Source organism: Puma concolor, chromosome A2, assembly GCF_028749965.1.
Source record: "Puma concolor isolate L17-30 chromosome A2, mPumCon1.1.hap2, whole genome shotgun sequence".
NCBI lineage: Eukaryota > Metazoa > Chordata > Mammalia > Carnivora > Felidae > Puma > Puma concolor.
The window spans coordinates 14405129-14429069 of record NC_141668.1 but is presented as its reverse complement, the minus strand read 5'-3'; the positions used below and the strand labels follow the sequence as shown (position 1 = coordinate 14429069).

At 37.7% G+C, this 23941-nt stretch overlaps 1 protein-coding gene across 7 annotated transcripts in view; it reads right to left on the bottom strand.

The window, feature by feature from the left end:
* BRAF (B-Raf proto-oncogene, serine/threonine kinase) overlaps positions 1–23941 on the bottom strand; it is a 167253-nt gene that overhangs the window by 85855 nt on the left and 57457 nt on the right. For all 7 annotated transcript variants that reach the window (XM_086688560.1, XM_086688551.1, XM_086688570.1 and 4 more), the window contains exon 2: positions 4017–4118. In XM_086688560.1, coding sequence (XP_086544686.1) covers positions 4017–4118 — 102 coding nt within the window. The remainder of the gene's footprint in view (positions 1–4016; positions 4119–23941) is intronic.

Below are 23941 nucleotides of genomic sequence, written 5' to 3'. Positions count from 1 at the left end.
CAGATGGCTAACAGACACATGAAAAAATGCTCAACATCACTCATTATCAGGAATGAAAACCACGATGAGATACCACCTCACACCAGTCAGAATGGCTAAAATTAACAACTCAGCCAACAGATGTTGGCAAGGATGCGGAGAAAGAGGATCTCTTTTGCACTGCTGGTGGAAATGTAAACTGGTGCAGCCACTCTGGAAAACAGTATGGAGGTTCCTCAAAAAATTAAAAATAGAACTACCCTACGACCTAGCAATTGCACGAGTAGGTATTTATCCAAGGGATACAGGTGTGCTGTTTCGAGGGGCATATGCCCCCCAATGTTTCTAGCGGCACTATCGACAATAGCCAAAGTATGGAAAGAGCCCAAAAGCCCACCAACAGATGAATGGGTAAAGAAGATGTGGTGTGTGTGTGTGTGTATATATATGTATGTACATATATGTATACATACATACATATATATAAATATACACATACATATATACACACATATACATATATGTATGTATATATATGTATGTATATGGGTGTGTGTATATGTGTGTATATGTGTACATATATATGTGTACATACACACACACACAATGGAGTATTACTTGGGGATCAAAAAGAATGAAATCTTGCCATCTGCAACTACATGGATGGAACTAGAAGGGATTATGCTAGTGCATCCTGAGAAACTTAACAGAAACCCATTGGGGAGGGGAAGGGGAAAAAAAAAAAAAGAGGTTAGAGTGGGAGAGAGCCAAAGCATAAGAGACTCTTAAAAACTGAGAACAAACTGAGGGTTGATGGGGGGTGGGAGGGAGAGGAGGGTGGGTGATGCGTATTGAGGAGGGCACCTTTTGGGATGAGCACTGGGTATTGTATGGAAACCAATTTGACAATAAATTTCTATATTGAAAAAAAAAGAAAAAAATATTTAGAAAAAATAAAAAAACTTTTATAAATAAATAAATTAATTTATTAAAAAAAAAGAAGGGATTATGCTAGGCAACATCAGTTAGTCAGAGAAAGACAAATACCACATGACTTCACTCATATGAGGACTTTAAGATACAAAACAGATGAACATAAGGGAAGGAAAGCAAAAATAATATAAAAACAGGGAGGGGGACAAAACATAAGAGACTCTTAAACATAAAAGAACAAACAGAGGGTTGTTGGAGGGGTTGTGGGAGGGGGGATGGGCTAAATGGGTAAGGGGCATTAAGGAATCTACTCTTGAAATCATTGTTGCACTATGTGCTAACTTGGATGTAAATTAAAGAGAAATTAGTTAATTAAAAAAAATTAAATACAGAATTACCACATAATTCAGTAATTCCACTTCTGCTATACAGTCAAAAGGAGTAAAATCAGCATTATTCGTGGTAATGAAAAGACAGAAATGACCAACCATCAATGGTATCCACTGATAGATGAATGGATAAACAAAATGTGGAAACATTATTCAGCCTTAATTAGCAAGGAAATTTTGACCCATGCTACAACATGGATGGACCTTGAAGACATTATGCTAAATGATATGAGCTGTCACAAAAGGCCAAATATTGTACAATTCCATTTGTTTGAGGTTCCTAGAGTAGTCAAATACGTAGGGACAGAAAGCAGAATGATGGGTCTCAGTGGCTAACCAACATACTTGGTTTTTCACTGAAGGGCCTTCAAATATCAGTACCCAAAGGTCTTCCCACTGGCCCTCATCAACTTTCCCCAGGGAAGAATACTGTCATCTCCAGGTAGGCTCCTCTTCATAGTTTATCCAATGTTTATGTAGGTTTATTGTTTATTGCCTGTAATTCCCTCCTCTGATAAAACTATAAGCTGCTTAAAGGCACAGTTGTGTGGTGTTTTTTTTTTTGTGCTATATCCCCAGAGCCTGAAAAAGCATAAATGCATAAATATAAACAGGCACTTAATAAATATCTGCTGAATGAATCAAAAATTTATGCGTAATCAATATGTGTGAAGAATGATGCTATTTCCTAATTATAAACTTAAACCTTAAATTACAACATGTGTGACAGTATTCTCATTTTACCAATGAGGTCAGGTATAATGAGATTAGGTAACCTATTTGCAGAAGCTAAGTCACAGCTAAGATTCAAACATAGGGCCTATGTGACTTCAAAGTTCATCTTAATCACTATATTGTATTGCCTTCTACAGAGAAATTCTGTAGTGTGTCCCTGAGAATACGAATCTACCTCCATGGGGTGCCTGGGTGGATTATCTGGTTAAGCGTCAGACTTCAGCTCAGGTCATGATCTCGTGGTTCGTGAATCTGAGCCCCACGTCGGGCTCTGTGCGGACAGCTCAGAACCCGGAGCCTGTTTCACACTCTATGTCTCCCTCTCTCTCTCTCTGCCTCTCCTCTGCTCACACTGTCTCTCTTTCTCTCTCTCAAAAATAAATAAACATTAAAAAAAATTTTTTTAAAAAGAATCAACATGCTAATGATATAATCTATGAGGTATGGTCTGCTTTATATTGTCCTAGTTAGATGTAATATGAACAGTGAAGAGCGTGAAGAATGTGAGTGTGTGGAGGGGGCACTGAATCCCTGCTATAGTCAAAAACGGTTATTGATGCAAATGTATTACAACTAAGGGTGGGGGAGAGTCTCACAAGACACAGAAATGGTTGGCAAAAACTGTTGGTTAAACTGTCTAATTCTAATTAATAAAGAATCACTATTTTCACCAGGACTCTTTGCCTCCTATGACTCCTGCACTTGTCCTCCTCAGACAGAAAAGTAAAACAGCATGGGATATTGGAAAGTATACTAACTAGTATTCAGAGGTATGAACTGTGGTCCTACTACTGGTATCTGGCAGTGTGCTCTGAGGGAAGCCATATGAAGAAGCCAACAGTTTATCAGTGGTTATTTCCAAACTTCCAAATTTATTTTAGAAATGCAAACTTACTTTCTCATGAAAATACTTGAAAGATTTAACACGTCCTTTAAGTGCAACCAGATTACTAAACTAGAAATTTAGTTTAGGAGTCTACCAATCCATGCCTAAAAATGTAAGGCGTTTGAAGGCAAATGATCATTTGTAATTTATGGTTATATTTCTATATGATTAGTGATTACAGCTGGACCAGCTTTTACAGCGACAGGCAGTGTAGTGCAGCGGGAAGCAGTGTGGACCCTGAAGCCTGACTGCCTGGATTCCCTAACAGCTTGCTCCTCATGGAACCCAAGTGACTTACATCAGGAAACCAATATCAAGAAAGGTTATCTGTGATTACAACAGAAACTACTACCCCACAGGATTAAGAACAATGACTATATATTTATGATGCTCAAGTCTTGATACAAAAGCCTCAAACACTAAAGCTAAGCAATTCTGAGCTATTTAAATATTATAAATTTTACCTATTAAGAAAGCAAACACCAATTTGGGGGGATTTGCTGGAAAAAAGATATTTCACAAGGAAAAAACATACTTCACAAAATTTGACCCCACTTTCTAACACAGTAACTAGTTTCCTAACCTCCACAACTGAATGCTTTCTCTTTCTCTCTTTTTTAAATAAGTTTTTTAACAGAGTAATATTTTGAAGTTTATACATGACTTCTCCTTTTCCAAACTACAAAATACTCTATGTTATTGTAACAAATGAAGTAAGATTAAGAAGTATAATATAATAAAGACGAAGGTAATCCACCTTCCCATATCTATTTCTCATCCCCTAGGGTAAACATTATTACTAGTACAAATGCTTTTTGTAAGTTCATGTTTTTATTTTCCAAATCACTACAGGTGCACCTGGTGGCTCAGTCAGTTGAGCATCCAATTCTCGGTTTCAGCTAGGGTCATGATCCCAGGGTCGTGGGATCGAGACCTGCACGGGGCTCTGTGCTAAGTGTGAAGCCCGCTTAAGATTCTCTCTCTCTCCTTTCTCCCCCTCTGTCCCTTTCCCCCACTTGTGTTCTCTCGCTGTCTCTAAAATAACAAAAATAAAAAATAAAAAATCACTACAGATATGATACTCAAAAGCTTACCTCTAGATATATTGATGGTGGATTATGCTCCCCACCAAATTTGTCCAATAGGGCCTCTATATGTTCCTGTGTCAACTTAATCATTTGTTTGATATTCCACACCTGAAAAATAATTTAAAAGAATGTAAATAAGAATCATTTAGGATATGAATTAGAGATATTTTAAAATTTGAAATTTAGAGCTGAGACCTGTGAGACCATTTAGCATAGCAATTTTTCCCATCTTTTATTAAACACCTAAAAACTCTTTTCTACACTAGTAGTACAAATATACTCAACTGTAAAAGATTCAAATAATACATGAGTATTCAGAATAAATGACAGGGGCGCCTGAGTGGCTCAGTAGGTTAAGCGTCCGACTTCTGCTCAGATCATGATCTCACGGTTTGTGAGTTCGAGCCCCGTGTTGGGCTCTGGGCTGACCGCTCAGAGCCTGGACCCTGCTTCAGATTCTGTGTCTCCCTGTCTCTCTGCCCCTCCCCTGCTCATACTCTGTCTCTCAAAAATTGTCTCAAAACTAAATAAACATTAAAAAAAATTAAAATAAAAAAGAATGACGAAAGTCTCTTTTCACACTTCCCCACATTCCTGGACCCTTTGCCCAAAACTCAACTGCCGTTTACAATTTGTTATATACATCCTTTCCACATCTCCTTTTTAATAAAGTAAATATAATAATACATATACAAAGTATACAAATACATATAAATATTATATTTAAAAAACATTTTTAATAATTGTTTTTTTCCCTGAACAACATTCCTCAAAGTTGTTTCCATATCAATACATACGTATTTTACTGTTTTTAATTTTTTTTTTTCAACGTTTATTTATTTTTGGGACAGAGAGAGACAGAGCATGAACGGGGGAGGGGCAGAGAGAGAGGGAGACACAGAATCGGAAACAGGCTCCAGGCTCTGAGCCATCAGCCCATAGCCCGACGCGGGGCTCGAACTCACGGACCGCGAGATCGTGACCTGGCTGAAGTCGGACGCTTAACCGACTGCGCCACCCAGGCGCCCCCGTATTTTACTGTTTTTAAATGGTGGTGTTAAGGATAGAAACATTTATTTCGTAATATTGTTATGACACTGCTTATCGTCAATGGTCTTCAAACTTCAAGAGCAACCTAACAGTGGATGGTCACGGATAATTTTAGGACAATTTTCAGCTCCTTGATGTTTTCGTGTACTCCTAATTGAACTGCTTGAGAACTAGTCTCCTTTCCTCCTCTCCCTTTAAAATCACCACATTGTAATTCTCCGTTCTATACAAGAAAGGCAAAATTCTTCTCCATCTCAGATCCTACTAATGTGCACTGTTCTGAGATGTATAAATTTTAAAGTACGGAGTCAACACGAGGGAAAAACCCCTTGAGAGAAAAGGGGTAGGGGTTAAAACCAAGACCTTATTTTATCAGTGAAATAAATTCTTGGCAGGGTTCCAAGCCTCATTCATTTATCCAGCTGGCCAGCCTAGAATTCACAAGTTGGGTGGTTATAGTACAGGCATATATTATGTGTTTATTTTTTAAAAAGTCATTTTTTCCTTGATGAAGAATGAGTCCAATTTATCTGAGTGGTTAGAGAATGTGCTTGCAAATTACACTGTATACTAGATACTCCATAAACTGCATGATCTAAACCTGGAATTCTAAGGTGTGACCCAAAATGAACAGCATAAATATAATACACACTAGAGATTAAGACCTTTTAAACTACCGAAAGTTATAATTTAAAAATGTGAGGTAGTTAAAAAATGTACAAGAGGGTATAGATAGATGAACAAGGAGGGGGCTTCAGGACCCTTGGTTTATTTAATAATTCTCTTCCTAGAGGATATTCAGATTATTCCATTTTTCTCAACTTCAAACAATGCTTCAATGAACAGTTCTGAACTGCCTTTCTGGGCACAGGTTTCAGTTTCCCTTTTAGATATCAATGCATAGAATTCCTGAATTGAATGTTATGTGCATTTAAAAATTTAATAAATGTGTCAAATAGTTTTCCAATAGAAAAAAAGTCCCAAGTCATATTCCTACTAGGAGGGTATGAGTCCATGCTTTTCCCTATAATCCCACCAACACTGGGTCTTATCAAACTTTGAAACGTTTGGCAATTTGAAGGGGGAAAGGTGATCTTGTTGTTTCAATCTGTATTTCCCAGAAAACCATTTTTCATGTTTATTGGACATTTACATTTCTTTTTGGAAAATTCCCTATTCATATTCTTTCTTTCATTCTATTTTTTTCTTGTTGATTTATAGATATCCTATGTTCTAGATATTTTATATATTAACCCTATTCTCCTCCAAATGTTGCGGTTTTTTTCATGTTTTTCACATTATGCTTCATTTGTCATACAAAGTCCTGCTACTCAAAAGTGGTCCATAGACTAGCAGCAGCATAATCTTCCAGAAGCATGTTATACATGCAAAATCTCAGAATTTGAGAAGCAATGACAGAAATTTCCTTTTCTTTCTATTGTCAGATATCGTATTATTTTCCTTTACGACTCCTTGGCTAATTTTTCATATCCCCCAAAAAGCATTGGATGTCTTTTTTCTCTAGCTATACTTATTCTCCAGGTGATCTTATCCAATCTTGTGGCTTTATATGCCAAATATGGACTGATGAAGCCCAAATTTTAAAATCCAGCTCTGTCCTCTCAACTCCAGACTTTTTGTCCAACTGCCTACTGAACATCTCCACTAAAATAACTAATAGACATTGCAAACTTGACATGTTCAAAGATTTAACTTCTGGTCTAGCCCACAATCCCCCCCAAAACTTCTTTTTCCTATAGTCTCTTCATCTCAGAAAATAACCTCCCTCTATGTTGACTTCATTGACCACTCAGGCAGAAGTGCTTTATAGTCAGAATTTGATATCCTAAAATTGATTATGTTTTTCATGTCTATCAGCTGCTCTGAGATCAGAAACATGTTTTATTTATCTTTCGTTTCCCCATCACTTATCTTGGTGTCTTAGTCATAACAGGTATTCAATCAGTGCTGAAACTAAGATTCAGGCTGTCTTTAGAATAGGGGAAGAGAGGAAAAATTAGGCCTAGTTCGGGGATTCTTTCCACTTCAGTAAATAAATGAAGATGTTATTATCCAAAGCCTTTTTTGTTGTTGTTGTTTTGTTTTGTTTTTTTTAAAGCTCCATAGATAAAGCGCATGCACAGTTAGGGTAAAGAACCACCCCCCAAGGAATGAGAGAGAGAAAGGAAAAAATTAGAATAGAAAAGGAAAATGAACATGAGGGAAATTACGGAACTGAGCTGATTAAAACTGATTAGAATAAAATTTTTGTACCGGGGAGCAGAAAATGACAGGTTTGGTTAGGTAGGGCAGGGCCAGACCATGAATGTTCTGGAATAAGATTTCTTAATTCCCGAAACAAAAGTAATTTTATATCCAAAGAATGAAGAAAAATCACTATGAGCCATCACTGAAATTAGGGAAGATGAGTCTGGTAGAAAAAATTGGCTCACATTTCCCAGAAGAGTAAGAGAAAGAACTTTGATGATAATTATTAAATATAAATATATTAAAAAAATAGAATAAGATATTGTAAAACTAAGAGAAGATATATAGTTTTGGCCTTAAAATGCCTTCTTGGAAAAAATGAAGAAAATCTGTTTCAACAGTCCTGAAAGGGAAATGAAAGAATTACAAACAGAAGCAAAAAATTCAAGAAAGGTACTAGATTTCCTGTCCTGTTTTGATCTCTTCAGTGGACCACAGCAATTAAAATCAGGCAATCTTAGTAAACAATCGATCATTTCTAGTGACTTTACAGATGGCAAAGTTCCCTCCCCCACAAAAATGAATTTTTTTAACACCCACCTCAGAAGACACCTATGTTAAAATATAAATTAATAAAATATAAATTCAGACCAACTGCTATGGAAGAACTGCAGGGCAGTAATGGCACAGAAAACTACAGCCACTGCCTCCCTTCCTCCCAATAAAAAGGCATCAGGTCCGGATTATTATAGGATTGGCTTCTATCAAACCTTTAAAGAAAATACAATAAGTTATTAATATGTGAAAGCATATAAAAAAGGAAAATCTTCCAAGTTCATTTCATAAAATTAGCAAAATCCAGATATCCAAACTTGACAAAGAGAATACAAAATGAAAAAAAAAAAACAAAAAACACACAGACACACATAAATAATCCAAGCTGTGAGGATACAAAACCTCTTAAATTCCATTTTCCCTCTCCCTTTCAGTTCCCTCTCCCTCTCTCACTCTTGTTCTTTCCCTCAAATTTATGTTAGTCATTCATCAGGAATCCAGTAAAATGATACTTAACAGGTCAAAGGAGAAAACTACACGCTAGTCTAACAGATGCCCAAACAACAAATAACTATTACCAAAGGTAAAACAAATTTATTTAAACAAATTTATTTAAAATAAATAATTCAAAAAGAGAGACATGGTCCTAAAATTTCAGAAGAATTGCTAAAAGAATCATGGCAGTGGAAGCATGAAGGCTAGACAATCAGTCAGTGGAAAAGATTCTGAAAAACTCCTCTAAAATAAAAAACAAATACAATCAGCTTGAGAAAGAAATCAAAGTTTATAAATTGCCAACCAAAATATCAAAGTTTCTATTGAGATAATTCTAGAATATCTCCAAGCTTAAAGACAATACATATAAAAGGGGAGCATGAGAAAATGATAAATCACAGTCATTAAAATAAAACCTCAGCTGAAGTAAACAGATTAGAGCTAAAGAAAGAATTAAAGAACTAGAAGAGGATTCAGAGAAAATTGGCCAAAAGGCAGAGAAAAATGAATGGAAAACAGGAAAGGCAAAGAACGGAATTAGTAAATTCAGAAGGTAAACAGACAATGGGAGACATATTTGAACAGAAGATGGGTGTAATTTTCTAAAACAATTGAAAATAAAAAATTCTCAAGAGTAGCACAATGAGTCCTGTGTCCTGTCCATGACAGATAAAACTAAATCCACAACTATATAGGTCGAAGTACAAGTTCATAAAAGTTCTTAAAGTCAACCAGAGAGAAAAGAAAAATAAATTACACTGACAGCATATTTCTTAACAACAGTATAAGAAGCCAGAGGATAATGAAATGACTTCAAGAAACAAAAGAAAATAGCTAACAACCTAAAAGGAAACAGAACCCAGAATAATGTAAAAGACAGAGCAGCATGGCAGGCTGATTAACAGTCCCCAAAATATCTACACTGTAAACCCCAGAACCTATGTTACCTTATATGACAAAAAGAATTTTGCAGATGTAATTAAGTATTTTGAATTAAGGAGATTATCTTGGATGGGCCCAAAATGTTATTCCAAGCATCCTTATAAAATAGGGAGATTTTATTACAGAGGATTAGGTAAGTGAAGACCTACCAGAGAGATCTGAAGATGCTACACTGCTGGCCTGGGTAGCTGAAAGAAGGGACCATGAATCAAGGAATCCAAGGAATGCAGTTCTGCAAGCTGGGAAAGGCAAGTAAATGTGCTCTAGAGGGAGAACAGTCTTTCTGACACCTCAATTGCCCTAGTGTGAACCCCATTTTGGACCTCAGACCTTCAGAATTATTAAGGGAATACATTTGAGGCAAAACACCAGGTTTGTGGTAATTTGATACAGCAGCCACAAGAAACTAATACAAATGGGGAACCTGGAAACTAATAAACACAAGGGTAAATCTAAATAAGCAGACTATACAAAATAACAACAAAAACAGTGACAACAGTTGCTGGGGGCAAATGGGCAGCAGTAAAGCATTCTAAGACCCACTTATTATTCAAGAGGGATCCTGGAACATCTTCATGTGCCAGACAGATGTCAAAACAACACAGGAGCCAGCTTGAAGGGACTCCTACTAGCCAAACTTGGGAGATTTTCAGCAAAAAGAGTAAAAACTATAATTAATTACAACAGGTGGCATACATAAAAGATAAATAAATAAAAACTCACTAGTCCATAAAAGTAAGAAGTTTGTTGGGAGACACTTGCCACCACTGTAGGTGACTGTTACATCTTTAGAAAATTAAACATTAGTGGAAAAGAATTATGTATTTTATATTCTACCTTCTTGGAAAAAATTCTAGTTATTCCTATTTGATGTGGGAAGCTCTTTCTAAAAGAATGCCAGCTAATATAAAATCACTGATTCAAGAAAGGATCACAGGAGGCTGAAGCTGTTAGGTGAAAAGTTGATGAAGAACAGAATACTCCTATAGTGTCCAAGCATTTCCACACAGATTAAAGACAGAGGGAAAAACACACATCTTTATAAGGATATGTAGCTTAGAATCATTAATAGAGGGACAACCGGACAAGTACCTCTTAATGTGATACAACATAAATGACACATTATCTATCACCCATGAAGTTTACCTGCAAAACATTAATACAGAATCTAATCAAACATTTTTTTAATTTTTTAAAGTTTATTCATTTGTGTGGGGGGGTGGGGGGGTGGTGGTGGAGAAAGAGACACCAGAGCACAAGTGGAGGGGGGAGGGCACAGAGAGAGAGCAAGACACAGAATCTGCAGCCGGCTCCGGACTCTGAGCTGTCAGCCCAGAGCCCAATGTGGGGTTTGAACCCATGAACCATGAAATCATGACCTGAGTCAAAAGTCGGGCACTTAACCGACTGAGCCACCCGGGCACCCTCTAATCAAACTTTTACACTTAGCTTCAAGTTGAGAAGAAATATACAAGGTAAAAAAAAATAATGAAATAATCAGACATATACAGAATATGGGACATTCTATAAGACATTTATCTTTCTCTTTAAAAGTCAAAGCCGTGACAATCCAAAATGTGGGACATTCCAGGACAAGTATCCTAGTCTCTTTAATAAATCATGTCATGGGAAACAAAATGGTGGGTGGTCTGTTCAAGACTCTAAGACAAGAACTATTAAAAGACAACAACTAATTCAACACATGCACACAAAGAAGATCTTAGTTTAGGGATGGAGAACAGCTATAAAAGACATTCTTAGGATAACTGTGGAAATTTAAACATGTACTACACATATGATTATGGAATTGTTAATCTCCCTAGATATAATTTTAGACAAGTGAAATAATTTTTCAGGACCTATAAATCTAGCAAAATGTTAACAATTGTTGAAGCTATGTGGTGTAAGTGATACCAATGCAAACGTTTGTTGTACTGTTACTTCAACTTCTATGTAGGATTGAGTTTTTCTCCAAACTTTTTATCTCTTTTTCCTTTAATTCTCCCCAACAATGCTTTTTCTCTTAAAGTCTATTTTATGATACAAACCGACCTACACCAGCATTTGCCTGATATGTCTTTTCTCATCTTTGTGTTGCCTATAAATGAACTATGCAAAGTTTTTTTTTCTTTTGCTAGCATGTTTTGTTTTAAACATATTTATCTGTTTTAATCAGAGAATTTAGTTCATTTACATTTTTGTACCTGATTTATTTCTAGTCTTATTGTGTGTTTTCTACTTACACTGCTTTTTTCTTGATTTTCTGACTTCTACGGAACTGATCAAGTTTTGTTATTGTTCCTTTTTTCCTCTATGTACCAGTCACATTCTAGGCCACAAAACATGTTTCATAAACACAGAAAACTGTTGTGATACAAACCCTATTTCTTTATCATGATGCAATTAATTTAAAAATCAGTAACAAAATTCGAGTGTATTTTGAAAAATTCAACATTTACTTATTTTAAAAATCTTGGAATATTAGAAATAGTGATCTTTTAACTTAATAAAAGTATATCTACAGAAACCTGCAGCAAAATATCACAGTGAAAGGTCAGGCATAAGACAAGGGTGCCTGTTACCACTGATATTATATACAGGAGGTTATAGCATGGAAGGGTTATAGCATGGAGGGGTGCCTGGGTGGTTCAGTTGGTTGAGCATCTGACTGCAGCTCAGGTCGTGATCCTACAGTTTGTGAGTTTGAGGCCTGCATCTGGCTTGCAGCAGTCAGCCTGTAAGCAAGGTGCCCTCTTCAGATCCTCTATCCTCCTCTCTTGTGCCCACCCCCCACATTCCCACTCTCTCAAAAAATAAGTACAACATTAAAACAAAAATTTTTTAAGAGTATGAGAATATAAAAACAGACATAAATAAATAATGCAAGATGGGTGGATAGAATAGTAATCCAGTGCATCAGCCAGAGCCAATTTTAAAAAGATGCCCTTCATAATAGCAACAAAAACTATAAAGAATCTAGAAAAAGATCTTTTAAGATTTTTTTTTTTAATTTTTTTTTTCAACGTTTATTTATTTTTGGGACAGAGAGAGACAAAGCATGAACGGGGGAGGGGCAGAGAGAGAGGGAGACACAGAATCGGAAACAGGCTCCAGGCTCTGAGCCATCAGCCCAGAGCCTGACGCGGGGCTCGAACTCACGGACCGCGAGATCATGACCTGGCTGAAGTCGGACGCTTAACCGACTGCGCCACCCAGGCGCCCAAGATTTTAAATTTATTTTTAAGTAATCTCTACACTCAACATGGAGCTCGAACTCACAACCCTGAGATCAAGAGTAGCATGCTCTACTTACTGAGCCAGCCAGGCGCCCCTAGGAATAAATCTAATAAAAGATTTGCAAGATCTTTGTGAAGGGAACAACAAAATAATATGCAAAGGCATAAAGAAAGACTGAGAAGAGAAACTCAAATGACTCTGGAGGTTTATTTCCTCCTCTCTTTTAGTAGTCTATCAACAAGCTGACTTAGGAGGTCTGAGGTCTGAGTTTGCTCAATGCAAGAAAAGGCTGATGACAGCCACAGAGCTCTCCGTTCTAATAAGGCCATTCCATCAACCTCAAAGTTCCAATTATTACTTAGGAGCCCCTTCTCTGGTATATTAGTTCTAGTTAGGTCTACCCTAAGTATATATCTGTGTGAAGATAACAGAACTCAGGGGATTCTGTGTGCTCTGGTACTTACTGTTTTCCACTAAATCTTACTTCACATTTATGCCATGTGATGCATGTGTGTATGTGCATCACATACACCCCTTCACTTGACAAAGACTAACATAAATGCTCTTTTATGTGAAGATTCAATATTGTAATAATCTCAAATTTTCCCCAAATTAATTCAGTGTAGTACAATAAACAAAATCCTGAGATTTTTTTTTCCCCATGGATTTGGCAAACTGATTCTAAAATTCTTACAAAAGTACTATAAAATGATACAGTCTTTTAGCTATTTTAAATAATGAGAGTAAGACTGTTATTACTAGAGAGCAAGATTTATAAAGCAATAGGACAGAACAGCAATAAACAAAGAGAATGGATATAGTTTGTGTTGGCATTATAATTTAGTGGGGGACATCATGGACCATATAATAAATAATGCTAGGGTGCCTGGGTGGCTCAGTCAGTTAAGCAGCTGACTTCAGCTCAGGTCAGATCTCACAGTTCGTGGGTTCGAGCCTTGGATCAGGCTCTCTGCTGTTAGTTTGTAGCCTGCTTTGGATTCTGTGTCTCCTGCTCTCTGTGCCCCTCCCCTGATTGCTCACGCGCGCACGCTCTCTCTCTCTCTCTCTCTCTCTCTCAAAAATAAACATTAAAAAAATAAATAAATAATGCTGGGGTAACTGGCTATCCTTTTGGAAAATGTCAAATAATCCAAAAGATACATGGGCAAAGGATTTATGAACAAGTAGTAGATTTAAAGAGAATTCAGACTATCCAACAGATACATGATAACATGAATGACCTCATTAGCAATCAAAGAAATGCAAATTAAAATGAGAAATCATTTACACCCATGAGACTGGCAAAAACCTTTAGGTCTAACTATGTACGGCAATAGGTGCTTTTCTATTCTACATGTGGGTATGATACAGATGCATAAGAGTAAACTGAAAATATCTAGCAAAGCTGATGGTGGGCATTATACTAGCATGCAGCTATTACAACATTAACATATGTACAAGAAGTATTCATTGCAGCAATGTTTTAATAGCAAAATACTAGAACTAACTAAAATACTCCCTAAGAGAAAAGGGGCAAAAAAAAAAAAAAAAAAAAAAAAAAACAACAAAAAAAAAACAATTGTAAAATGGACTACTATATATAAGTCAAAATGAAGAACTAGAGCTACATTTATCATTGAGGATACGTCTCCAACACACAATATTGAATGAAACAACCAAGTTCTAAGATATATACAGCTTTAAAACATTCCATTGATATTGTTTATAGATATACACCCAAGTCAAAAGTTTAGAAGCATGAATGGTATGATGAACACTAAATTCAGGATAATGGGTACCTCTGAAGATGAACAGAGCAGGGAACAGATACAAAGGATACACTCTGATTATCTTTGATGAGCTAGAAGGTGCTTTATCTGTGTAATGTTTTGTTTAAAATATCTGAAGCAAATATGATAAAAGACATGATTCAACAACATAGGGTTATAGGTGCATGGATGATCAATGATATTATTCTCTGTACTTTTTTATATGCTTGGGAAAGGAAGGAAGGAGAGAATGAAGAAGGAAATGGAGGTTGTGAGTTGGTTAACTCCCTCCATACTAAAAGCTGCCCTTACATTTATAATTAGGGTGGCCCTAAACCTGCCTACTCCAATCCCTGTGCCCTAGAAAAAAACAACCAACGAATACACAAAGTTCAAGAGAACCCACAATCAGACTTCCCATTTAGAACAAAGGTCTATATTTGTATAACTGCAAAGCTCTGTATCATAATCAACTTGGTCCTTTATTCATGAATATGAATCAAATACGAGGGTAAATGAAAACTTTTGTGGACATGTGAAGTCTCAAAAACTCACCTCAATAGGACTCATAGGTCTGAAAACTTTCCTATCATTTGACTTAGCAATTCCACTTCTAAGAATTTTATAAATCTCCCACAAAACTGGAAAAAACACAGTAGAACCCTCATCCTAGCACTTAAAAAGATAAGTCACCAGGTAAAAAAAAAAAATCAACTAATTTTTTTAAATGGCACTATCTTTATATACAACAAAACAAACACAAAACAAGAATGTTAATACACTGGTCTAGAAAGCAAGCAAACAAGCAAGCAAGCAAGCATACCCCACCAAAAGCTGTGTTTGCAAGTAAAGAGTTAAAAGATAACTAAGTGTGGGTTTAGTTAAGGTAAACAAGGAGAACATGAAAACAAGAGGTCAGGAACATTAAGCAAAAAGCCACGGCAAGTAGTTTGGATTTTATTCTTAGTGCAGTGAGAATCCAAACTTTCAAAACCAGGTGTGTGCGTGTGTGTGACATAATCTGATTGATATTTTATTATTACTGACAATTACCATCCCATTTTCTAGATGAGAATATCTGTGGCACAGAGGTTGTATTTCGCTCAAAGCCACAGAACTGGCAAACAACAGAGTCAGGATTTAACTCTAGATAATGGAAATCCAGAGCATAAATATTATAACGCCTCTAAATATCACTCCAGTGAAGAATGGATTATAGGGGGGCAAGAGTGGATGCAAAGACCAGTCGAGACTACGGTTGTAGGCTAAGCAAGAGATGACTGCCTGGACTAAGGTGGAGGCAGTGGAGATGGAGAAAAATTGGTGCATCTGGGATATATTTTAGAGGTGGAGAAAATAAGACTTACTAATGGATCAGACATGGGGAAGGGGTGAGAAAGAAAAATAAGAGTCCAGAGCCAAAATGTCGGTGTAAGCAACAGTATGGACGGTCATGTCATTTACTGAAGTGGGGAATCAAGAGGGAGAGAAAGCAAGCATTGTGTCCCCAACAGGTGAGGTCAATTACATGATCAAGGAGGGAAGCTGGTTATGAACTCAGGAGGAGAGAGAAGGCAGGATACATTTAGGTGTCACAGCATACTAATGAGCAGACCTCCAAGGGAGTGTAGGCAAAGACTCAACCTTAAGGCCCACCAACATTTAGAGGACTAGTAAAACAAAACAAGACAAAACAAAAACCAGAGTCCACAAAAATGGTTGAGAAGAAACAGACACTAGGGTAAGAGAAAAACTATTCAGAGAGGAAAATTCATTGGTTAAAAAGTGGGAAAAGAATAGCAGACAGAAGACACTAAGAAGGATGTGTCTTCTATATATCTGGTTACGATATTTGCATATATTTGTATATACAGCAGGGCTGGGAGATAACAGCATGTTTGGAGGCTAAAAGGAAAATCCAAAAGAGAGGGAGAAATTGAGGATGTGGAAGAGAGACACGAACTGCAGGAAAGAAGCCCTAGAGACAGTAAAAAGAAGATGGAACCTGAGTCACAAGAAGAGAATGAGACCGTCAGGGAAGGTCTCTGATAATGAGTGAAAGGAAGGTAGAGAACACCAAGACCAACGCAGACAGGTTTGTAGATTCGGTGGTGAGATCAGAGCTGCATCTAACTTCTCAATAAAGACTTTGAGGTGAAGTCCAGAGATGAAAGCGGGAGCTGTGAGAAGTTCGCAGTGAATGGACAGACAGTCTTCACCGGAAGACAGAAGGAGCAGCACTGCCAGCAGCCACTGCTGAAGACAGAGATGGAAGAGAGATGGTGTGCAGTTGCTATTCTGTTAGACTCACAAAATGAAAGGGGAGACAGACTAAAGAGTCAAGGAAATTAGTAATTGTTACAGTCATTCCTTGGTCCTGGAGTCCACGGGTTGTGAAATGAGTTTCTCTCGAGAAGGCTGAAGAAGCACAATGATCAGGGGCCAGACAGGTGTCTGGAATCTTTTTAAGGTTAAAAAAGAGGTTGAGGATTTAAGAGTTTGTTGATCATAGCTTCACAATTACTTCGAGGAGTGAGATATACAAATAGGGAAGTGGTGTTCATGAAATCAATATGTGACAAATATCCTGACTTTTGAGTCAAACTTGGAAATTAATTTAAAATTATCCAAAATGGAAGTAAGAGGAAGAAAAGATTTTTTTCTGGCTGACAGCAGGTAAACCTTATCATTTCACGGATCCTGGAAAAACAAAACAGCATCAAAAATGAACTATTTTAAACTGTCCATAAGATCATCCACTAAGTTTCTGTAACTTTATTTTTTAATTTTTTAAAATGTTTTATTATTTATTTTTTTGAGAGAGAGACAGAACAGAGCATGAGCAGGGGAGGGGCAGAGAGAAAGGGACACACAGAATCCGAAGCAGGCTCCAGGCTCTGAGCTGTTAGCATAGAGCCCAAGAGGGGGGCTCGAACCCACGAACCACGAGATCATGACCTGAGCCGAGGTCGGACGCTTAACTGATTGAGCCACCCAGGCGCCCCTATGTAACTTTAAAAACAAGCCACCCTCAGTTCTCCAAAGCCCTGGCACACCATTCCAGAGCACGTGTCCCACAACTCTAAAATAAAAGATGTGTGGGAAACAGAAATAAATAACTGGGGTATAATGGCCTATTAGGGCTGTAAACTCAGTGAAGTTAAGATCTATAGCACACTGATCACTGCTTTATTCCTAGCACCTAACTAAGTACACTAGTATGAAGTAGGTAGTTTACCAGTCAATGAAGCAGGAGCCACCCTAGTCAAGGTATTTTTTTCCTTCTTTTTCAAATGGAGTTCCAGGACAGAATTAAACCCTAATGCACCCAGTGTGAGTCAAAGGCATTCTCTCTGATGTATCGAGAATGATGCTTATATGACTCTCAAAAGAGACAGAGTTAAAATATGTGCTCACTAATTTAGGTATTTTTATTTTTTATTTATATTTTAAAAAGTGTATTTATTTTAAGAGAGACAGAGACAGTGTGAGTGGGGAAGGGACACAGAAAGAGGAAGAGACAGAATCCTAAGTAGGCTCCATGCTTCCAGCACAGAGCTCGACATGGGGCTCAAACCCACAAAACCGAGAGATCATGACAGAAGGCAAAACCAAGAGTCGGATGCTCAACTGACTGAGCCACCCAAGTGCCCCAATTTTAGGTATTTTTAGTAAATTCTAAAATAAAGAATATTCTGTAAAGAGCACTTCATGGTATGTGAATGTTTTCAGAATACAATGTTCCTATACACACACTGGAAAAACATCACCTATTTCCTTTGCTTTGTGGGCTTTTCCCCTTCCAAAAAAGTATAGTCAAGTTTTCAACAATTTTCTCCATCAGTATAAGACCTCTCTAGCTTCTAATTCCATTTACCCTGTGCCATGTACTCTAATAACAAGTGGGTGATAGAAATATTAGACAATAATTGTACCAATCTTTTATAGTGCTTACTTTGTACCAGGCATTGTTTTCACACTTTATACATATTAAACTTGTTCAATTCTCCCAACAGCTCAAGCAGTTTGGAACTATTATTATCCTTACTTTATAGAACAGGAAACAGGTGAAAAAATAAACTTGGCCCAGGTCAGAGAGTTAATGAGTGGCAGAACGATTCTTATACACCACATGGTCTGTGTGTCTATAAGAAGTGCAGTAGTTCCCCTGATCTACCATTTCACTTTCCACAGTTTCAGTTACCTGTGGTCAACCACAGTCTGGAATCCTAGATAATCCTCCTTCTGATATATTGTTGGAAAGTCAATAGTAGCCTAGTGTTACATCACGGTGCCTACATCATCATTCACCCCACTTCATCTCACATGTAGGCATTTTATCATCTCCCATCATCACAAGGATAAGTACAGTACAATAAGATATTCTGGGGGGGGAACACATTTACAAAATTTTTATTACAGTATGTTGTTATAATTGAACTATTTTTATTATTATATTGTTATATGTCTTCCTGTACCTATAAACTAAACTTTATCACAGGTATATATGCACAGGAAAAAAACAGTATATCTAGGGTTCAGTACTACCTACAGTTCCAGGCATGCACTGGGTGTCTTGGAATGTATCCCCCAGAGAGTAGGTGTGGGGTGGGGGGTACTATTACTGAAGAAAGAAAATCATCACATATTCTAACCAAGAGCAGCTGACACTTTACACAGTCCACAATGTAACACAGGTGAGAACTTTGAGATAATTAGAATTTAAGAAAAAATGGATCAATGTAGATTCGTTCCTTCATTTAACAACTATTTAATGAGAGTCCTGTGCCAGGGTTCTAGGCATTGACAGTGCATTTAACCAAAATCCTTGACCTCACAGAAGCTGAGGGAAGTCAAGCATAAAACAAAATACATATGTCAGACGGAGATAAAAAGTTATAAAGAAGGGGCACTTGGGTGGCTCAGTTGGTTGAGCATCCAACTTCAGCTTGGGTCATGATCTCACAGTCTTTGAGTCTGAGCCCCATGTCAGGCTGGCTGCTATTGGTGTGGAGCCCACTTTGGATCCTCTGTCTCACTCTCTCCGCCCCTCCCCGACTTGGGCGCACACGCGTGTACTCTCTCAAGAAAATGATAAATAAGCTCTTAAAACAAAGTTATAAAGAAAAATCTAGCTGTAAAGCAGGAAGGAGGGGGGTGGCTATTAATTCTGTAAAGTAGTCAGAGTTGAAGGGCTCACTGATAAGATGATAAATGAACAGAGACCTGAGGGAGTGAAGGAGCAAACTCACCATGCAGGTATATAAAAAGAAAACCAGGGGCGCCTGGGTGGCGCAGTCGGTTAAGCGTCCGACTTCAGCCAGGTCACGATCTTGCGGTCCGTGAGTTCGAGCCCCGCGTCGGGCTCTGGGCTGATGGCTCAGAGCCTGGAGCCTGTTTCCGATTCTGTGTCTCCCTCTCTCTCTGCCCCTCCCCCGTTCATGCTCTGTCTCTCTCTGTCCCAAAAATAAATAAACGTTGAAAAAAAATTTAAAAAAAAAAAAAAAAAAAAAAAGAAAACCAGATGGAAAACAAATACAAGGTATTAAGATACGAGAAGAAAGGAGGTGGTAACAGGCTGGCTGCATTCATGACCCCAATTAATGGCTTCCCTGTAGGCATACCTTCTGTTTTCTAATTTGTAGTCCCTTTCCATTCTAATCCTAGGCTTCTCCTAGTGACTTGCTTTAGGCAACAGGATATTAGCAAATATGACCCAAGGAGAAGCTTAAAATGCAAACACAAGCTTCTTCTTGCTTTCCTGCACAACTGAACTTGATTGCTAATATACTTGTGCCTTGCTAAAACACATGTTTGGGCTAGCCTCCTAGAACCAAGTTGTGTCATTCAAGGCCATCCGAGACTAGATAGCCTACCTAGAACCACCAGTTTGGTTACAGAAAAATAAGAAAGCCTAGCCAAGGCGAGCTCAGTCCAGAATAGCCTGTTCACAGACTCGCAAAGGTTGTTTTAAGCACTAAGCTTTGGGGTGGTTTGTTACACCATAGATAATTAATACACTGTGTTAGAAGAACAGCACAACATACAACAGAACATTCAAAAACTTGTACATAAGTCTTCATAGATGCATTACGCACAATAACCAAGAAGGGGAAACAATCCCAACCATTCATCAGCTAATGAATAAATAAGATGTGGTATATCCATATTCAATGGAATGTTACTTGGCAATAAAAAGAAATAAAATACTGATATATGCTAAAACATGAATAAACTTTGAAATCATACTTCGTGAAGGAAGACTGTCACAAAGGACCACATATTGCATGATTCCACTTACAGGAAATGTCCAAATTAGTGAAATCTATAGAGGCAAAAATTACTGGTTGCCTGGGACGGAGGAGAATTAAGTGAATAAAGAGACTGAGGGCTGATGGCTACAGGGTGTGGGGTTTCTTTTTTGGAGTGATGAAGATATTCTAAAATTGATTTTGGTGATGATTGTTGCACAACTCTGAACCTAGGAAAAGCCAATGAATTGCACACTGTAAATGGGTAGTTTGTATGGTATGTGGACTCTATCTTAATAATGATTTAAAAAAAAAATTTTTAATGTTAATTTTTGAGAGAGAGTGTGAGCGGGGATGGTGCAGAAAGAGAGGGAGACACAGAATCCGAAGCAGGCTCCAGGCTCCGAGCTGTCAGCACAGAGCCTGACACGGGGCTTGAACCCACGAATCGTGAGATCATGACCTGAGCCGAAGTCAGACGCTCAACCGACGGAGCCACTCAGGTGCCCCAATAATGATTTTTTTTTTTAAAGTAACATGTTCACTCAGATTTTTTTAAGAGCTGCTATACCGAAAATGAACCATAGTGGGAACAAGAGTTGATGCCAAGAACCAAGTGGGAAATGACTGCCAAATGAAATAAGATGCTGCCTTTTACCACACTGACACAGGCAAAGGTGGTAAGATTCATCATAGCCTGGATATACTTCAGAGTCAATAGGTTTGCTGATGAAATGAATGCAGGGTATGATAGAGGGGAGTCATCTTGGACTCTACATTTTTTAACCTAAGTCAATTGAAGACGAAAGAGCCCCAAATCCAAAAGACTGCAGAAGAAATACTGGAGGTGGGACTGAGAGACACAGCATAAAGAAATAAAAAATGTCTATTTTAAACATCCTGAGAGGCCTTTAAACAAACAGAGTAGAGAGCTGAAATAGGAGCTACATATCTTTATCTGGAATTAAACTAAGAGGTCTATGTTGGAGATATAAATTTGGAAGTTGAAAAGTAACATGTTTTTCACTCATTCTAAAAGACACCTAATTTCTTTTGCATTGTAACAGAATTTTTTCCTTCTGGTTGATTTCTAGTTTCATAGCGTTGTGGTCAGAAAAGATGCGTGGTATAACTTCAATCTTTTCGAATTTGTTGGGACTTGTTTTGTGGCCAAAATGTGATCTATTCTGAGAATATTCCGTGTGCACCCAAAAAGATTAAGCATACCTCTGTTTAAGGATAGAATGTTCTGAGTATGTTTGTTAAACCCATCTGGTCCAGTGTGTCATTCAAAGCTTCTGTTTTCTGGCTGACTTTCTGTTTGGATGATCTGCCCATTGATGTAAGCAGGATGTTAACGTCCTCTATTATTATTGCGTTACTATCAATTACTTCCTTCATGTTTGTTACTAGCTGCTCTTTGTATTTGGACGCTCTCATGTTGGGTACGTAAACATTTACAATTGTTATCTTTTTGTTAGATTATCCCCTTTATTATTATGCAGTACCCCTTCTTTGTCTCTTGTTACAGTCTTGGTTTTAATGTCTATTTTGTCTAATACAGATATTGCCACCCTGGTTTTCATCTGACATCCATTTGCACGATAAATGTTTCTCCATCCCTTCAATCTGTATGTGTCTTTAGGTCTGAAATGAGTCTCTTGCAGGCAGCATATAGAAGGATCTTGTTTTTTATTCATTCTATCACCCTATGACTTTTGGTGGGAGCTTTTAGTCCATTTACATTCAAAGTAATTATTGATAGATATGTACTTATTGCCATTTTTTATACTTGTTTTGTGGTTGTTTTTGTTGTTCTTCTCTTGCCCTCTTTCACGGTTTGCTGGCTTTCTTTAGTGATAACTTTAGATTCCTTTCTCTTTACTTTTTGCATATATATTACTAGTTTTTGATTTGTGATCACCATTCGATTTATATATAACACCTTCTGCATACAGCAGTCTATATTAAATTGACGTTTGCCTAACTTTGAATCCATTCTTTACTCTTCATCCTCGCCCCCCCCCCCCCCACCACACACACACCTTTTAGGTATATGGTGTCTTATTTTACATCCTTTTACTTTGTGAATCCCTTGACTGATTTTTTATTTTTACACATATACTTATTTTTACTGCTTTTGCATTCTTAGTGTTCTTACTCGTACTCATAGTCTTTCCTTTCTACTCAAAGAGTCCCCTTTATTGTTTCTTATAGGGCTGGTTTAGTCGTCATGACTACTTTAGCTTTTGTTGTCTGAGAAACACTCTCTCTCCTCCTATTCTGAATGAAAGCCTTACTGGGTACAGTATTCTTGGCTTCAGATTTTTTTTCCTTTCAACACTTTGAATATATCAGGCCACTCCCCTGTGGCCTGCAGAGTTTCTGCTGAAAAGTCCAGGGATACCCTTATGGTGTTTCTCTTACATGTAACTGTCTTTTCTCCTGCTGCTTTTAAAATTCTCTTTATCACTGTTTTTTGTCATTTTAATTACCATGCATCTTGGTGTGGACATCCCTGGAATGACTTTGTTGGGGGAACCTCTGTGCCCCCGTGGATCTGGATATCCATTTTTGCCCCCACATTAGAGAAGTTTTCAGCATTATTTCTTCAAGTAAATTTTCTGACCCTTTTCTCTCTCTCCTTCTTCTTCTTCTGAGATCCCTATAATGTGAATGTTATTACACTTGATGGAGTCGCTCAGTTCCTTAAGTCTATCTGCATTTTGCATATTTTTTTCTCTCACCTGCTCAGCTTGATTACTTTCCATTACTCTGTTTTTTGGTCACTAATTTGCTCCTCTGTTTCCTCTAGCTTGTTATTTATTCCATCTGGTGTACTTTTTATTTCATTGTGTTCTTCATCTCTGCCTAGTTCTTTTTTGATCTCTGTTAAGGTTCTTACTGATGTCCTCCACTCTTTTCTCAAGTCTAGTACCTTTATGATCATTACTTCAAATTCTTTATTAGGCATATTACTTATATCTGTTTTGTTTATTAGCTCTTTTGTTTTGATTTTGCCCTATTCTTTCATCTGGGACACAGTCTACTGTCTCCTCACTTCATCTAACTCTCTGTGTCTGTCTCTGTGTGTTAGAAAATCAGCTGTGTCTCCTGCTCTTGAAAGTAATGGCCTTATGAAGAAGAGATCCTCTAGTGCCCTGCAGTACAATGTCGCCCGTTCACCAGAAACTGGCACTTCAGGGGGTGTCCTGTGTTGCCCAGGCCCTTTTATGCTGGCCACTTTTTTCTTCAGTTGTCGGCAGATGTTCTCTTGCCTGCTGCGAGCAGTGTCTGAGCCCCAGCTGAGGTGGTGAGTAGTGTTAACAAGGTGTGCACTGGTGTGTGTGGAATGAGACCTGCTGTGGCTGCCGCCTCCACCAGGACCAGGGGCTGGCCAGGGCAGATATGCAAAGCATGCCAA